At 51.5% G+C, this 16750-nt stretch overlaps 1 protein-coding gene across 3 annotated transcripts in view; it reads right to left on the bottom strand.

Annotated features, from left to right (window-relative positions):
- Window positions 1–16750, bottom strand: part of Ddx31 (DEAD-box helicase 31) — a 73342-nt gene that overhangs the window by 8790 nt on the left and 47802 nt on the right. For 2 of the 3 annotated variants that reach the window (XM_023700503.1, XM_023700505.1), the window contains 2 exons: window positions 11457–11568; window positions 5554–5722 (listed from right to left, as the gene is read on the bottom strand). In XM_023700503.1, coding sequence (XP_023556271.1) covers window positions 5554–5722; window positions 11457–11568 — 281 coding nt within the window. The remainder of the gene's footprint in view (window positions 1–5553; window positions 5723–11456; window positions 11569–16750) is intronic. The other variant, XM_023700504.1, reaches the window with a different exon arrangement.

Genomic DNA, 16750 nt, shown 5'->3' with positions numbered 1-16750 from the left:
TCTGGGCCAATGCCTAGGCCTCCCTCTCCTGGACACCAGGCAGACACAAGTGAGTGTGCTGACCTTTCTGGGGGTGCTCCTGAGTTCCAGGAGTGCTCTCAGGCCTGCTCTCAGGCCAGACCGCCAAGGGGTACAAGGGGCTCTGGAAGACACTATCTTCTTTAAGTAGGGTCTGGGTTCTTAGGACTCACTAAATTACAAAGAGGAATTCTCTTCACGTCAGAACCACCTCCTTCCCTTTTCCCTTTAAGCACGTCCTCTCAGAACTACACAGCACTGCAGCTTCTGCTCTCCTACTGAAGAACATTTCTCATGTGCCGGGTAAGTGCTGGGGATGCTGTACAAAAAAGGCAGGTGGGGTTTCTACTCGGAGGCCCCCTGGAGGTAAAGTGTAGACACTAAAGCATCTGGGAGAGACGACATAGCTGCCAAGATGGGACAGGTGAGGGACACTCCCAGCAGACATTCCTGAGGAAGGGCTGGGGTTGAGGAGGACGAGGGATGGGGAGCGAGGGGCCAAGCCACAGGGGCCTGCCGGGAAAGGGCTGCTGAAGTGGCTTCAGGTATCACGGAAAGGCTTTGCACCAGGGCCACCTGGGGCAAGGGGTACAGGGGTCAGGCTGCCTATGCAACAGTGGCCTCAGGGGCACCTGGAAGAAGTCCAGGTGTTCAGATGAAGTTAGGGGCTGGGCTGAGAGCACGTGGGCAGGGAGCTCCTGGAAGACACAGCACTGAGGGACCCATGGTGCAGATGCTGGGAGCCGACCCAGGCGGACACCCACTCGGATGTGGTGGCTGGTGGTGGACAGAGCCTTGTACTTTCCAGCACGGCTTTGTTCAGCCTCTGATCGCACCTTTGGCCAATCTGCTTTTCACAGGATGATGACTGGCTCATGAGATTGAGAGAATTTTCACAGTGGGCAAGATTCCAGGTTTGCCTTCAGCTAATTTAGTGACATTAGAAGGCTGTAAATGCCACGTACCAACTGGCAGGCAAGCTGCTCCTGATGCCGAGACTACTGCTTTACAGGGAGCTGCAGCTGCAGGGGCCCGGCTGCGCGTTCAAGGCTGTCCTGGTGAGACAAGTCTGTAGGTACCGCAGTCACTGCGCACACTGCCTCCCAGCCCAGGGACGCTGAGGACGCTGTGGGCCAGCGGGATGAAGCACTGCAGTCACAGGTCACTGCCATGCCTGCCAGTGCTCCCACTCTCCACACGCAGGACAGTGTGGCAATGTTCCATGCTCAGCAGCTGGTCTCACTGAGGCCAATGTGGTGTGGCCCGAGTGCCGGGCTTTGAGGGACAAGGGATATGTCACAAGAGAGGCTCAGAAGCCTGTCCCAAAGCACAGAACACAAGCATGGAGGCCAGAGCACAATCTGTGTGAATCAGCCAGGTATCCTAGGGAAGGAAGCAAGGGAAGGCCGAGGGACAGAGCTGAGAGGACATGCTTCTCTCACTAGTGTGGTTTCAGGCACACGTGCCTTCCAGGTACCCAACGGCAATGGGATAAGCAAGCAACGCAGCAAGGCCTTGGGAGACGAAAGTGCCAGAACCAGAGCTCTCAGCAGCTCCAGCACGCGCCGGCCACAGGAGGAAGCAGGTGGATGTTCAGACAGGAGGAGCTGGCAACGTGTGTCCTGCAGGAGGAAGGCTGCCTCCCATGCAGACGCTACGTATGTTGGGGGCAGCAGAGAGCACCTAGGCCTTCCGAAGGATGGAGGGTGGGCAAGGCTCCACAGAGCGGGGCACTCTGCCCTGAAGCCACCTCGGGAGGGGCCAGACATGGGCAACCTCACTCTCCTAGGGGTACAGAATGGAAGGCCAAGCTGGTTCCACTCTTGTTTGCCTAATGTGATAAGCTCAGGAAACACTTTGGGGAGGACGGTGGAATGAGAACATTTACATACGGTGAGAGAATATTCAAGAATACTCAAGTACTGAGATTGCTGTTTCCCCACTAACAGAGCCACTGTCCCAGATGTTTCTAAACACAGACCACGCCAGAGAGGCGCAGGCAGCAGAGGCTGGGTGAAGCCATCTTGAGGAGCTCGCCCACACTAAACCGCTAACCTAGGGAAGAGGAGTGCCTCGGTTGAGCAAGTAATTCTCGGCGGGGGAGGTGGTTTCAAACAGCACACTTGCGCTTTTATATTGTCGTCCCAAACACCAAGATTTTTTTTTTTTTTTTTTTGTGGAACTCAGGCCCTCATGCTTGCCAGGCAAGTGCTTATCCTACTGAGCCATCTCCCCGGCCCCCCAAAACACCAAGATCTCAAGGCACACTGATTTCCACCTTCTGGACCATCCTGCAAGGCATTCGTCTGTGGGAGAGAAACTGTGACCCTATGCCGCCCGCCCGCCCAGCATCCCTGGACCTGCTCCCCTCACGAGCACAGCGGCCTGCTGTTCGCAGAGCAGGCAGCTCTGGGTCTTCGTGTCTCCTGCAAAGATGGCGGTTTTGGAGTATGTTACCTTTGCTTCTCAAGAACTGCTGAATCTACATCGCTTCCAAATAAGAACTGCCTTTCACGGGAGGAAAATGCTGTTTTTGTGATGGATGTTGCTAAGGGGCCACTCAATATTTTACCAGCAGCACCAACTCCCTGTGTACATGTCTGTGTAGGAGTCCGGGGAGGGGGCTGTTCTGACAGGTTTGTGTGTAGGTGTCAGAAGAGGTTTTGTGGCTATGACTGTATTTCTGTGTGCAAGGAAGAGGCATTTACTGTTTCCTTTCTGAATGAGGACTGTAGGAGTCGGCAGAGACCTGGTGATTAAGATCTCATTTGGGGACGTTAAGTATTTATTTTCTTGTTCTGAAAAATGGCTGGGTATAGGAATAAAGGCAATACGAAAGGTAAAAATCCCCTCTATCACTCCATGGAAGTGCCTAGTAGCCAGCAGGGTCCCAACCTGCCCTGGCCTGGGCTCACACTTCAGCAGCCTTCTGATGACAGGTGAACGGGCTTTCCGCTCAGCCTGACTTCCGGTCTGAGACATCACAGGCTTGCACATGACCCGTAAGTACTATGGGAGAGCACCCCACAAGCTGGAAGTGAATAGTTAGAGAATTTAGCGTTCCTGCTTTGCTCACCCGTACAAAAACATAAAGAAGGCATTCTCTGTCTTGACAGACGGATTTCAGAGGAGACGCCCCAGCCAGAACAATAACGGTGGCCATGGCGCCACTCCCCGCACCTTGTGGGCTTCAATGGACTTTTCTTTCCAGTTCTCAAAAAGCAGCAACTGGCATTTGCTTGAGCCCTGACTGAGGTGTGGACAATCTGTCAGGTTGTCTCTGCCACTCGCCCTGACCACAATTACACGGTCCATGTGCAGATTAGCTCTGAAGTCACTGCTCCTCCAGGAGTGACAAGACTTCCCCAATACAAAAAGGTACCCACCATGCCCTCCACTGCTGTCTGCATTAGAAAGGCAGAGCCGAGTGAGCAGGGAGAGAAATGCCTTCAAAAGAAGGGCATAACAACGGAAAAAGTAGCTGTAACAGAGTGGTGACATGGCAAGAACAGAGAGCGCCACTGTCACGGCGGAGTAATCCTATGACACACTGCTGTCACTCACCACCCGGCTCCCTGCCGTGCCAGCCAGACATCAAAGGCTGCCCCATACCATCTTACATGCTCTTTATCGGCTAATCAGCCCATTCTTCCCTGAATAAAGCCCTTAAATCCCCTGCTCACAGGGGTATAGTGGTCTTGGTGCCCATCTGCTATCCAGGGTCAGCTGAGGCAGGCGGCGGCGGTTGCTCTCTCCCTAGCGGCTTCTCAAGGTAAGGACAATGCCATCGCCAACTCCCCCGCCCAACAGCCCCCCCGCCTGGCTTCCCAGGAGCTGGGCAGGACTCGGCCTTCCTGGTCTAGAGAGCTGCTGGCTGGCTTAACACTTCCTAATGAAATTTCAAGGCATGAACGTAGGTCATCTGCTAATAATAGAATATTGTGATTATATTTATTTTTTTGGGCAGGAATAAACAAAGACCCGATTCTTAGCACCCATAATCTGGCAGGTCTAGCTCCATCACCCAGAAAACCTGCATTTTAGACATGGTGATGAGCTAGATGTTCAGGCTTATGAGGTCACTCTCAGATGTGGACTGGGAAACCCCATAGTGTGCTCAAGGTTCCCCTGCCTTCTCCATAGTAAGTGCAGGGACAGAGGCATCAAATTGAAAGATAGAGACCCAAGTCTGGTGGCCTCATGTGTCTGGGAGCAACGCTGATGCGCCTGTCCTCTCCTGGACCCAGAGGGCAGGTACAGAAATCTCAGGGGAGCACCCTGCTCTGCAGCGCTGTACCTCCACACTGCTGGGAAGAAGGCAGGTGGGAATGCAGCTCCACAGGAGAGGCCTGAGTGCGAGGGAGAAGGCAAGTGTCTTCACAACTCCACAGTGGAGCTAGAATCAGACACTTTACTGTCACAAAGAGCTTGATTAAATGGGATGTTCCAGGGTCTTGATTCATCGGCTCTCTAGATCTGTCTGATTGCCCTGCAGGGTTCAAAAGGTGGATTTGTGGTATCACCTAATCTTGATTCTCTCAATGGTCAGGTGGAGTGACTCTGTTTTGTGGTGGAGGAAAATGAGGTACTGAGATACAGAGAAGAGGAATGGTTCCAAACTCATACCAGAATGGAGCTGAGCTGGGTGCAAGTCCCTGACTCTAAGACTTCTGTCCCGAAGGTCTGGACCATGACAAGACTAAGGAAGAATTAGCAGACACTGGGGATCCAGCAGCGAGCCTCGGGTCAGGGCAGGATGGCCGGGGCTGCTCTATCTAATGTGGAGAGGACAGACAGCGCAGTAGCCGCCCAGAGCACTCAAAGGCGCCACATTGGAAATTGAGGAGTGCACCAGAAGTCTTTGCCCTCTCAAACACTTCATCACCATGACCTCCAACTTCAAGGCTGTGCAACAAGGGTGGCTACCCATCCCAAGGCTCCCTACAGAGCACCTGAGGGGTCTCCAAAGCTCTAGCTGCGGTGATCAAAGGAAGAGCTGGTACTGCTCAAGGTTGCTGAGTGGATGTCTCAACACGTGAGGCCGGACCAGAACTAGCCTTCACCCCACAGGGCAACACTCCTGGACAGTGCACACCCTCACCTGACAACCACTCAGCCCCACAGAGTGGCAGGTGGTGCCCACCCAGTGTACCCTGAGGCCAGCATGCTGGGGATCTGGGCATCAGCAGCTCCTGGCACTCAAGGCTGCCATCTCCCAGGTCCGGGTCCGTTACTAGGATGAGGCACAAGGAATGCAATGAGCCCCCAAGTCACCCCCAGGGAGGGGGCTACTCTTCTCTCCAATAGGCCTGACCGCTGCTCATAAGTCCCACTACGTTTGGGCCCAACAAGAGCTACCAGGGATCTTTTCTCTAGGTCCAGGAGCTTATGGAGTGAGAGATGGGCAGAATGGCAAATCCCACAGTGCGGAGGTGGAGAGATAACCCTGCCACACCACCTCACGCTGCTCTTCTCCACGGAGCGCTCTACGTCCCTGACCCCAGACATCTCCACCAATGAATTCCGATGGCTTACCCTCTGGGTGCTGTTTTCCTCCTCTTTCCAGTGTAGACGCCAAGGCTCCTGGGAGCATCTCTCAACCCAAAGCTCTTGGCCACATGGCCGAGGTGGAGGGCTCGCACATGGAAGATGTGCTTCAGCTCCCTGGGGTAGGCAGCATAGGCTCCGATGAAGGACTGCAGAGCTGAAAGGCAAGTGAGGAGGTGGAGGCGGTCAGGACCGGGCCTTCAGGTCCCAGGGCCCCCACGCCGAGCTAGGGCTCTACCCTTCTCATTCTTTACTTTGTGTCTCAGTCTTACTGTGTGAGTGGCCAAGCCTGGGGCTGGACTTGAGGTCCTCTTGCCTCAGCCTCCAGATGGTGGGACTGCGGGTGTGTGTCACTCTACCTGGCTTTGCTGTGTTTTGTCCAGCCAGGAAACAGAATATAACCAGCACAGTTACAATATAAACTACACAAGTCTACACTTGTGCATACTTTTAGAGTTCCTGAACAAACTATGGCCACAAGTGTCACTTGAATAAACCTAAACCTAATACCATCTGATTTTACTGCCGTTTGTCTGGATCCACCCTGGATCCAGTACGCCTCTCTGCCCTGGTCTTGAGCCCAGTACAGTACCCGGCACATGATAAGTGCTTGTTGTATCCGTGAATGAAGTGAGAATGAGTGCACAAACCAGGACCATTGACACAGGTGCTGCTGTCCTCTTATGAAAATGAAATCGACAGACAATCATTACGAAAATGTTTCCTCATTAAATGTCAGTTTTTTAACAGTTAATGCACGCAAGAGCTCCAAAGTTCACTCTATGAGTGACTTGCGCTGTTCCTCGGCCACATGCCCTGTGGGTCCCCCTCACATTCCTAGGTCCACATGTATCACCAGGAGCAGGTTAGCATCCTCTGGGGGATTTTATAACCAAGTTCATTCTGAAGCTATCTGCAGGCTGAGATGCAGGCAGTGGCAGAACCCTTGCTTTGCACATACAACGCCCTGGGTTTGATCCCTAGCACCACACACATAAAGACAAAGGCATCTATAACCAATATAGTGCTTCCAATTCATGTGAAGACTACATAAAAAAGGAAACTGAAGATGCATTTGTAAAAGGCGAAAGATCATTTATTAATTCTTAAAACAGTCCAAGGAATGGTTCACCCCTACAGGTCTGCTGTCGGTCCACCAAACATTCCACGCGAAAGCCTCAGTCAAGTTCAAAGTCAGGAATTCTTTTTTGAGATTCCAGTGCTGGTAAGAGAAAAGCCAGACCCAGGCCCTGGGGACAGAGCTCTGGATACACCTTATGGTAACAAGGAAACTGTCCTATGCCTGCTGGCTCCTCCTTGAATAGCGCTGTAACAAAGGAAACCCAGTGCCCACCTGATTCTCATTCAGGCAGGGCACAGGGGTGTGAGGCAAGCACTCTGCGCCTGCCCTGCTCATGCGACTTCCAAGGCTGCTCCTGTGCCATGCCAGCCAGCACCCAGCCCTGTACCACCAGTGAGACAGGCACCAGCTACCAGCCTCCCGCGCCTTGCTTGTTGAGCCACTGGACTGGCAAGTTTGCCCACAGCTTAAACGTAATATCCCAGCAGCACCTGGAGATCGGCGTTTATGAACAGTAATAAAAAGTGTCATTTTAGCAGATCAGCTCCTGGAAGGATCCTGGGAATCCATCAAAGCTCTATTTACTGAGCAAAGTGAACTCCTTTTCCCAATCGATGAGATATAATAAGCACGGCAACTCCTCTGCACCCCCCTCTAAGTCCGTGCTTACACCCCATTTTAATAACAAGGGACTAGGTTTTTCAAAGAGCATCTTGAACACCTGAAATGGTCTGCACTGTCTGAAGCGTTGACACCAGGCTCCTAGCCACAGAGCCACACTCAGGTGCCACGAGGCCAGCGGCAGAGGTCTGAGCCTCTTCTCCAACTCCTCTCCTCTCCCCAGCCCCAACCCTGTTCTAAAGGACAACACTCAACCAGGCCAAGCCAAGTGTCTGTGCCAGTGTGCTCTGGTCACCCTGGCCCCAGCACGGCACTGCACATCATGCACCGCTCCCCACACAGGCTTCCACCTTTGCTCACGCCCCATCACCTTCTCCGCGCCAATCTGAGAAGCAAGCGCAGAGACTCGGTCCCAGGAGGCATAGGTGCCCAGCTAACGGCTTTACGGGGATAATGAGTTTGCCGAGCAATGGCAGAAAGTGTTTTCTCCCCAGACAACTGGTCAGGCAGCATTTCACACTGCATATTTTACTAAAGCTCCCTGTCCTCAAAGCTCTGGTCTCACTGGGATGGCGACAGTTGGTTGTCCTTGCAGACTTGCAAGGAATCTCTTATTCAAATAATTTGGCGAGGCAGGGATTTCTGATCCCACAGGGACAGAAGTGGCTCATGTTGGCAGTGTCAGAAATGTGCAGAAGGAACAGGGTTGTGGGCCCAACAGGGCAGGAAGCGTGGAAGTACTGGGAGGAAACGTTTATTCAGGGTGACGGGTGAAGTACATGCAGTCACACGCTGGATGCTCTGCAGCTGCACATTCCTATGTCCAGCCAACTATTTAGGTATGTAAACTGGGGAGAAATCTGTTTTAAAAATCCTCTGTGGACATCTTTGACCTTGTTTATTCCTGGTCATTTGTGGCAGGAAAGGAGTATCTTATCAATGGTTCCTAAGAGGGCAGACAGGAACAACACTCAGCATGGAAGGTGAAGATTCTCCTCCTCCCAGCAGCCCTCTGCTCCGCGGGCTCAAGGCACTTGCCTCTCACATTTGACACTAACGGCGACAACTGTGCCAAGGACGCAGGGGAGGAGGTCGCTTGTTCCAATTCTCCCAAGACAAAACCTCCGCCCAAGTATCTGGCTTACTCTGCTCCCACTGAGGGCAGGAGGAGGCCCTGTCATCACTGGCAGTTCTGGTTCTGGGTTCTGAGATGTGTCCCTTCCAGGCACAGGTGTGATGCTACGTGGAAGCCTGCTCTTCACGGGAGCCAGAAGAAGATGGAGAGGACTAAGCCACGGGGCAGGGCCATGGGCAGCAAAGGACTCGGCCTCCCCACGCTTGTGTTCAGGAGGCTGGAATTCGAACTTAGGTTAGCACTATTTGTGCAACCTGAATCCCCAGCCGGAAGATGCAAGAAATGAGAGAAAAAAGGGCTCTCGGCTTCTGGGGACTGACAACAACTAGATGCTGGGTATTAACAAGGACTGGGTCAGAAGACGCAAAAGGAAAGCAAACGTGGGCTTGGCTCAGTTTCCAACTAGTTTTCTGCCATAAAGGCAAAAGCCAGCTGCTTTGTTAATTATTCATGAGGTGGGTTCTGAAATGGCCTAAGAGGGAAGCAAGTCAGTTGCGGTGAATTTCCATATGCAGATCAGAACGTAAGAGGAGAATGAAAGTCACAGGGTGCAGGTCCTGGGCCTTTCCCACGCGTGCAGTTCCGTGAGGGCGGCAGGTGGGCGCCCAGTTCCTCAAGCCTACAGAACGCACAGCCTAAGCAACAGAGAGCAGAGCGGGGGAGCTTGGGAGTGAAGCGGGGCCTGAGACCTGCCAGAGCGCTTGTTCCCGCCTCCCGCAGGCTGGGGTGGGAATCAACTAGCAGACAAGGAACACTGCCGGTTCATCTCCTCCGTGTCCCTGGTTCACTGGGGAGTGGGCCTGTTCTGAGACCTTGCAGCAGAAGACAAGTAACTGCTTGCTTCTTGAGCAAATTCAGTACTACTGGTGACGAGCAGAGAAAACCCCAATAAGGATTATAAATAAGGACTATTTCCTGTGACTTTCATTGAGATGGCCCAGATACCCTGAAGCAGCGCTATGTCCCCAAAATATCTGAAACAATTCTGACTGATACCACAGTTGAAAATGGTGGGGTGAGTTTGATTTGTTTCTGTTTAGAGAAACTTGTATTTTTTTGTGGTGTCGGTGGTACTGGGGACTGAACACAGGCCTTCACACTGAGCTCTAGCCCCAGGCGTTTTTTTTTTTTAATTGAGACAGGATCTCAATAAGTCTTAAAGTTTTCCAAGCTAGGCTTGACTTGTGATCCTCCTGCCTCAGCCTCCCAGAGTATGGGGATTTACAGACATGTGTCCCCATACCTGGCCTGACAGCTTTGTTTTGACCTTTGCCTAACTTTCATCAAAGGTCAAGCCTCTGTAAAGTCACAGTGTGACCAACTTTTTACTCCTCTTGACACATTCCAGTCCTTCTCTAGAGGCAGGAACCTTGTTGGGAAGACTCTTAGGAACTATTTGATTCATGTTTGAAAAATGCTAAGCACAGGATATTTTTGAAGCCTAGAAGGGTACATGCTAGACATGCATCGGTAGCAGTCGCTTGGACCTTTGTCGCTCACCTCTGCAGTTCTGACTTGGGTTTCACGACTGTAACAGACATCGCCCTCATCATGTGCTGACGTGTGACATGTATCTGAACCTACTTGCTAACTTTTTTTGTAGCACTGTGGAGCAAATCCAGCCCCAGGGCTTGCACACACCAGGCAAGTGCTCTACAGCGGAGCACACTGCTGGCCTGCCCACCTGGTCTTCTGTCCAGACCCCACACTTGGCCCACATGGGTTCCAGTTCCAGGGCGAACTGGCCGTCAGGTCTATCTATCCTCTCAGTGGCCAGGACTCCTCTCTACACCTGTGTCCATCACACCATATGGTTCAAAGCCTTCCAGGGGCTCCTGTACCCTCAGGGTAAGCCCCCCTAAACTCCCAGCAGCCCCTTTCCACCCACCCTACGTTCCTGGAGTCCCCTGCACTGGTCATCCCCACTGCCAGGAGACACAGCGCTCACCCACAGCAGGCTTCTGTGCTGCAGCGGCAGTGGCGGCAGCAGTGGCGGCGGTGGCGGCGGCGGCGGCGGCGGCAGCAGCAGCAGCAGCAGAATGGGGCTTGGGGGACACTGCTCCATGCTGCCTCTTTCCTTCACCCTGCTCCATTTTTCATAGCTCTCACCACCTTTGAAGAAACTTGAGTACTTGCAGCTACCACGCTCATGCAGCTGCTGCACCCACCAGTACGCCAGCCACACACAGGCAAGGACGTTTCACCTACGCGGAATGTCCAGAATGGTGCCCACTCTGTGACTACTGTTGACAGAATGGCTGAAGAAACACCTCTGAGAAAAAGGACAACACAGCTCCACCACTGGCTAAGCATCTTGGCGTTGTTCTTAAAACAGCAGGTGGCTAACAGAACTGTGGCCCTCACCGGGGGGAGCCTCATTAGCCCTGGGTCAGTCCCAGATGGGCGCCACGCCAGGACAGCGCACCCGTTCACCATGGTTCCCACCCCACTCCCACCTGCTCATCAAGTGACCAAGGTGAACTGGGCAGCCCGTATCGAATGGCTGGTTCCCAGGGGCCAATTTATCCTACAAGGGTCTGCACACTGAGTCAATACCTGACTCTTCTGTAAATTTCTTAGGCTTTGGGTTCATGGACAGTGGCCCTCCTGCAACATGATTTTCACTGTTTCCTCAGATAGGAACTGCCTAAGTGTAGTACCTCCGGCTGCTACCTTCTCTAATCTGCATTTCTGCAACTATCCCTACCGATGTGCCATGCCTCTTCCACCTGGTTTTTTCTTTTTCTTTTCCACCTGGTGCTCAGACACATACACTGATCTCCCAGATCCAAGCTGTTGGGTCAGAGCTCCAGTCCTCACGGAGGCCAAGATAAAGCCTCATTTGTGCACAAGAAGGGGAAAGATGAAATTAACATTTAATAACACTTTAAAGCCTTCCACGTCTGCTTCCAAACCCTGCAGAATTACAGAGCTTGAAGGCTTCCGCTGGGGGGCAGAGATCCCTGGCTGGCCTCTCAGGTGGGCACATGGGGTGTGAGGAGAGGGCGGGCTGCCGGCGCTTGTTCCACACAACCACCTGAGGAACCAACTGACCTCTCTTAGCCCAGGAGACTGTCCTCTCACTGGAGTGCACGTAATCTTCAAACACGGTCTGTAAGACTGTGGCTCGCTCTCGGATTTCCTGGGGGCCAGCAGCATGGGATTTCTGGGAGGGTGACAGAGGGATTAAAGGAGAGACAGAGTCGAAGTCAGGAATAATGAAGCAGTTTATAATAGATTTAATAACAGTAAAATCACACAGTAACCACCCAGGGGCCACCGAGGGTAATCCTTTCAATATTACTAGGGAAAAAAGGGAGCTATAAAGATGTTAAAGTCAAGCAAAGATGAGGATGGCTTTGTGAGAGAGCAGACGAGGCCTGTTTGTTTACTTACTTTTCTTTGTGAACTCTTACACATGTTCAAAATGGAAGACCACTAGAACAACTTGAAATTCATCAAGTCTAATGCAGGCATTTAAGCTACTGAAACTGAAACTTAGACCACAAGCTGTTTGCAAGCAAAAAATCTGTATCTCCCACAAACTCTCTTTTCCCTTACTCATCGGTGGGAAAGGCCAATCCCTTAAGAGCATTCCAGTGACCTGCGCCAAACTTAGTCCCGAAGAGTTCTTTCCACCCTGAACCTCGGCGAGTCTTCCGCTCCTACAGAGGCTGACCTGTAATGTTTTGGATTTGCTTTTTAAGCCCATAACCACCAAGTCGAGTTTCCAGGAACCATTAAGAAAATGGGCTTTTCCACCAAGCTGCATGCAAAGGCTGCCTGGATCTATGCAGTGAAAATTATCCTACTAGATTTTCCTAGATGGAAAATGCTAATGAAACAAGTCTTTTTTTTTTTTTTACCTTTTAATAGCTCCCAAGGAAAGATCCCCCCCGAGGTAGTGATTTTGTTTCCCGATTCTTAAAAGCAAACACATGTTTTCTATTCGAGACTCAAAAGAATGCGGGCCCCCAATCCAACAGGCCAGGTCATGCTGATGATGTGAGCAGGACCACCTCACCTCTACTCGCCCTGCCCATGCCAGCCTAATGTGGGCCGCTGGGGCCAATGTGTGCGGGATCTGGGCCACCCTGTCGCCTTCAGAGGACAGGGCACGAGCGCCAGTGTTGGACCCAACCTAGAATCCCTGTCTTTTCACTCTTAAGGCTGAAGAACAAAGGGGCGAGGAGAAAAAGCGCCATTCTTTGAATCAACAGCCTCTCTCTATTAATAGAGACTTAACAACCTGAAAATGTTTTCAGCATCGTCAAGTCAAGCCTGCTACCAGTCTGGCTGATGAGAGCCTGGCTGGCTGCACAGTACACGGTCCCCCTAAGGGCTCTATCCACTAAAACGTCAAGAGAAAAGTCGCTCAGGAGCGGTGCTACCAAAGTGGACGTTCGCTGTTGTCATTAACAAGGGTGTTCCACCTTCTTAACCAACGCAAGATGCAAACTTTCTCCACTGCCCTCCTTTCGTTCAGCCATCTCAGCAGCACAACTGTCACCTTGCCTGCGTTTTTTTTTTTTTAATATGAATGTGAAATTAGTGAGGATGCCCTTTCCCCTGGCGGACAGAATCCTCTGTTATTAAAAAGTAAAGCACTTTAATAATGAAAACTTTTTCCTCTTTTTCCTGTGTTTTAACTGTTTAAAATTAATGAGAAGGGCAGAATGGTTGTCAAAGCGATATTGAAAGCCGGGCAGCCAGGACCGAATAAGCACAAAAATCCCTCTAGAGTGTTAAATAAACAGAGCTGCAGCCCTCTCCGAATCCCTCTGTTGGTTATTGTATACATTCTGTAACAGCTCTCAGAATAGATCTGAGAGCCAGGGAGGCAGAGAGGTTTCAGAATTCCAATAAAGGCCTCAAATTAAAGACAGCCTGGTGCGAATTCCAGGAGAAAATTAAAGAGACCTCAAGCTTAAGTGACAGGTGACTTGCTTCTGTGTCACAACTGTCAGGGGATTTAGTGATAATATGGCAATATATTACAAAGGGCTTTTCTTATTCCCCCCTTTAGGTTTCAAAATGAGGCGTCTTTTCTTCCCAGCCCCCCAAAAAACCTACCATATTTATAATACGAGTCTATATACAAGTAAAATATGTAGGAAAAAATGATTAAACTAGATTCCCTCGTTTGAAATGATGCGGTCAGTTTTAGTAAAATATAAGAAAAAGTTAATGACAGCAAACAAAACACACTGAGTGCAGAGCACGCACCCCCAGCCTTTATTCCAGGATCGCCCCTCCTGAGAGTGAGCCAGGCCTTCTCAGCGTATCCTGGGGAGGGCAGTCTAAATTTAAACTGGAGACGGAGGGGGCAGAGCTCCGCAGCTCCACCTCAGCCCAGACAGGTGAAGCTCCCGTAATGAGTGTGGGTCAAGGCCCGAGGGCACCAGGATGCCCGCCCGCCGCCCGCCCGGCAGGCTGCCTTTCCCACCTCTCAGACTCAGGCTGGCTACTGGTTAATGAAGCTAACCCGCGAGTAGTAAACCCCGTACGGGTGCTGAGAAAACCACACCTCCAAGCGCCTCCTGCACGCGGTGTGCCTGTGCCTGTGTCTCCAACACCCTACCTATCTTGGAAAGAACAGACCATCAGAAAGGATGAGCCGGGGCTCTGATCTGATTTTAACACCTCACAAAGCCAGTGACAGTTCCTTTGTTAGGAGGAGTTTACAGGTGCATCTCACAGGATGAAAATCTTGCAGGAAAAATATGTTGGGTGTGTACAGTCTGATGATGAAAACTTCACGCCGACTGAGATGCAACAGACGTGCCTGAGATAACCAGGCCAGACCATCTTTCAGCCAGGCTGGAAAAGGCTTTCTTCGGGGGGGACGGGGGAGAGAGAGACAGAGACCGGGAGGTGCCCCAATACCACCGATTTCCAAGCTATTTTTTAACTAAATGGAAGGGTTTGTCTTAATTTCCATGCTGGCTTTACTCCATGGTCCTCAGAACCTTCTGAGTGCCTCTCAGTAAAGCTGAGATCAAATTTATTCTCTTTGTAGGTGGGTGAATGCGCACACCTAGACACAGCTATATATATTTCATACATCTAAATATGAAATATACATTTTACAGATGCTTCGCTCACTTTCTTTCTGTTCACAGTAGCCCAAAACTGTATGTGCCAAAGGGACACTTACCACGGACTTCAGTCCAGCTGGGTGAAGAGGGCGTTACGATGAGGTGTCTAGCTCTGGACTGAGGCTCACCCATGGAGCCCGCATCGACACGCCTCACCTGTGCGCCTACCCCTGCCCCGAGGAGAGGACCAGGCGGGACAGAGCGCACTTCTTATCCACAACAGACGCAGAGGTCCGAGCCAGGGCCATTTTGCTCTTTTCACCACTGACACAGATCGTACCTATCAAATACTCTCAGGCTATGGATCTGTGTGATTAGTTATCTGTCTAGTTGTTGTTCTTCCTTTGAATGGAAGTTAAATTTGGTCACATGAGCCTGGTTTTCACCAGCATAGTATCAAGAAACCGGGAAGACTAATTTTCTTTTCCAAGTTACCCACTTAATGTCTTTCAGAGAAAGCCCAAACTTGCTTAGCACTGTTCCTTTTCAAAAACAAGGTCAGCAAATCTTCAAACTACCTAAGTATTCAACTCCCTCTGTCCACCCAGGGAGGTGCTCAGGAGGAGCCCGGCCCTGGCCTCGGGACGCACACCATGCATGTGCTGCTCTGTATTCCAACCCCACGGCCACCTGTCTGCACAGGGCCCCTTGCCCTCACTTTCCAGGGGAGAGAAAGAAACCATGCTGAGGCCTCAGAGTTATCGGCTGTGAGCCAGGACACATGTGCAGGGCTGCTTACTCTAGCCTGCCTTTCTGCAGGTCCTCAGATGGCTCCTGGAGGCTCAGGAGTTCCCCGACGCTGGCCCCCAGCCAGGGAAAGGGCTTAAGAGAAGAACTGGTGCTGCAAGGCCACAGAAGGGCAGATGTTCAAAAAAATGACGTGGCCTGTTTTTTGCTGAAAGGGCAAAGGGAAATGCAGCTGCTCTGTGTCTCCTCGGGGACATGCCTTTCAGGAGGGGCGGTGGCAGATGGATACAATGACTGCGTCCCTGGAGAGAAAGGCCTGGCTCAGGGATAAAGACTGAAGCCAAAGCTGGTCCCAGAACAGTATAAGTTGACACCTAGTTTGATCCAACTTTTACTATCTCATTTTGTAATTTTCTTGCTGGTTATTTCTGCAGAGCAGGCAGATGCTAATGTTTTACTTATTAAGATACAGTAAAGAAAGGCACTGGGAGCTGTGTCACTCAGGCTGGAGTTTGACTACACATTTGCCACAAACGCGTGACGACAGTGATGATAATAGTATAGGTCATTTGGTGCTGTATGCTACACTGTACCTGGACTTCAGGACCATTTTCTAAACCACCCTCCAACTTCCTGTAAGAGCACCACCACCACCTCAAAAGCTGCAGCTTCTTGGCAGTCCAGGACATGCCCAAGAACTCACCGCTGACGACAGGTGAGGAATCTGACCTCAGGCCCTGCCCTTGAGCTCCTGGCTGACCCCACAGAGCTGGACTGGAGCCATAATGAAGTTATCATAGGGACACTTACTGACACGAAATGCTCTCAACTAGGATAGGTAATAGTCCCAAAGGACTGAGGCACCGAGACCAACGAGCATCCATTTGGCGAACAGTCAACACCCACGTAGTTCCCCTGGATGGTCAGAATTAGTGTGGCCAGGATCTGGTGTGAGAAAGGCCCTGTAAAATGATGTGGTGAGCTGAGTCTTACTCTGCTGGCTGCTACAGTCCTCAGGATGGAGCCCAGGGCTTCTGCATGCGGGCAAGCAGCAGACAGAGCTGCACCCCAGCCCTTTGCATTTTTCACCCCGAGACAAGATCTGACCGAGCTGTCCAGGCTGGCCTCCTGTGCAGGCTTCCCAAGTAGCTGGAATTACAGGTACACATGACCACACCCAGGTTCAACCTGAGTCTTCAACAGCCTTTTGTGCACTGCTGCTGTGGCATCATTTACTGGCCAAATCTTACCTCCACAAAATGGCTCATAGATGAAGTACTAAATTAATTAAAAAGGAATTTAGGGGCTAGGGGTATAGCTCAGTGACTGAGAGCTTGTCCAGCTCGAGTGATGGATGCCCTGGAGTCAATGCCCAGCACAAAGGAAAATGCAATTCAGTTTCAGAGTCTTGCAACAGAGGCATACACAACGGTGGGAGGAAAGCAGCGCACACAGAGCCCACATCACCTGGCCTGGAGTCTCAGGGTGCCTTGGGGAGAGCTCCTCTGCTGTCCCTGCCTCCTCATCTATAATGGGGGGCGGCGTCCACTTTGTGGAGGTGTG

The sequence above is a fragment of the Octodon degus genome, unplaced genomic scaffold (genome assembly GCF_000260255.1).
Source record: "Octodon degus isolate 3935 unplaced genomic scaffold, OctDeg1.0 scaffold00123, whole genome shotgun sequence".
NCBI lineage: Eukaryota > Metazoa > Chordata > Mammalia > Rodentia > Octodontidae > Octodon > Octodon degus.
The sequence above is the reverse complement of the archived record's forward strand: the minus strand, read 5'-3'. Positions and strand labels throughout refer to the sequence as shown.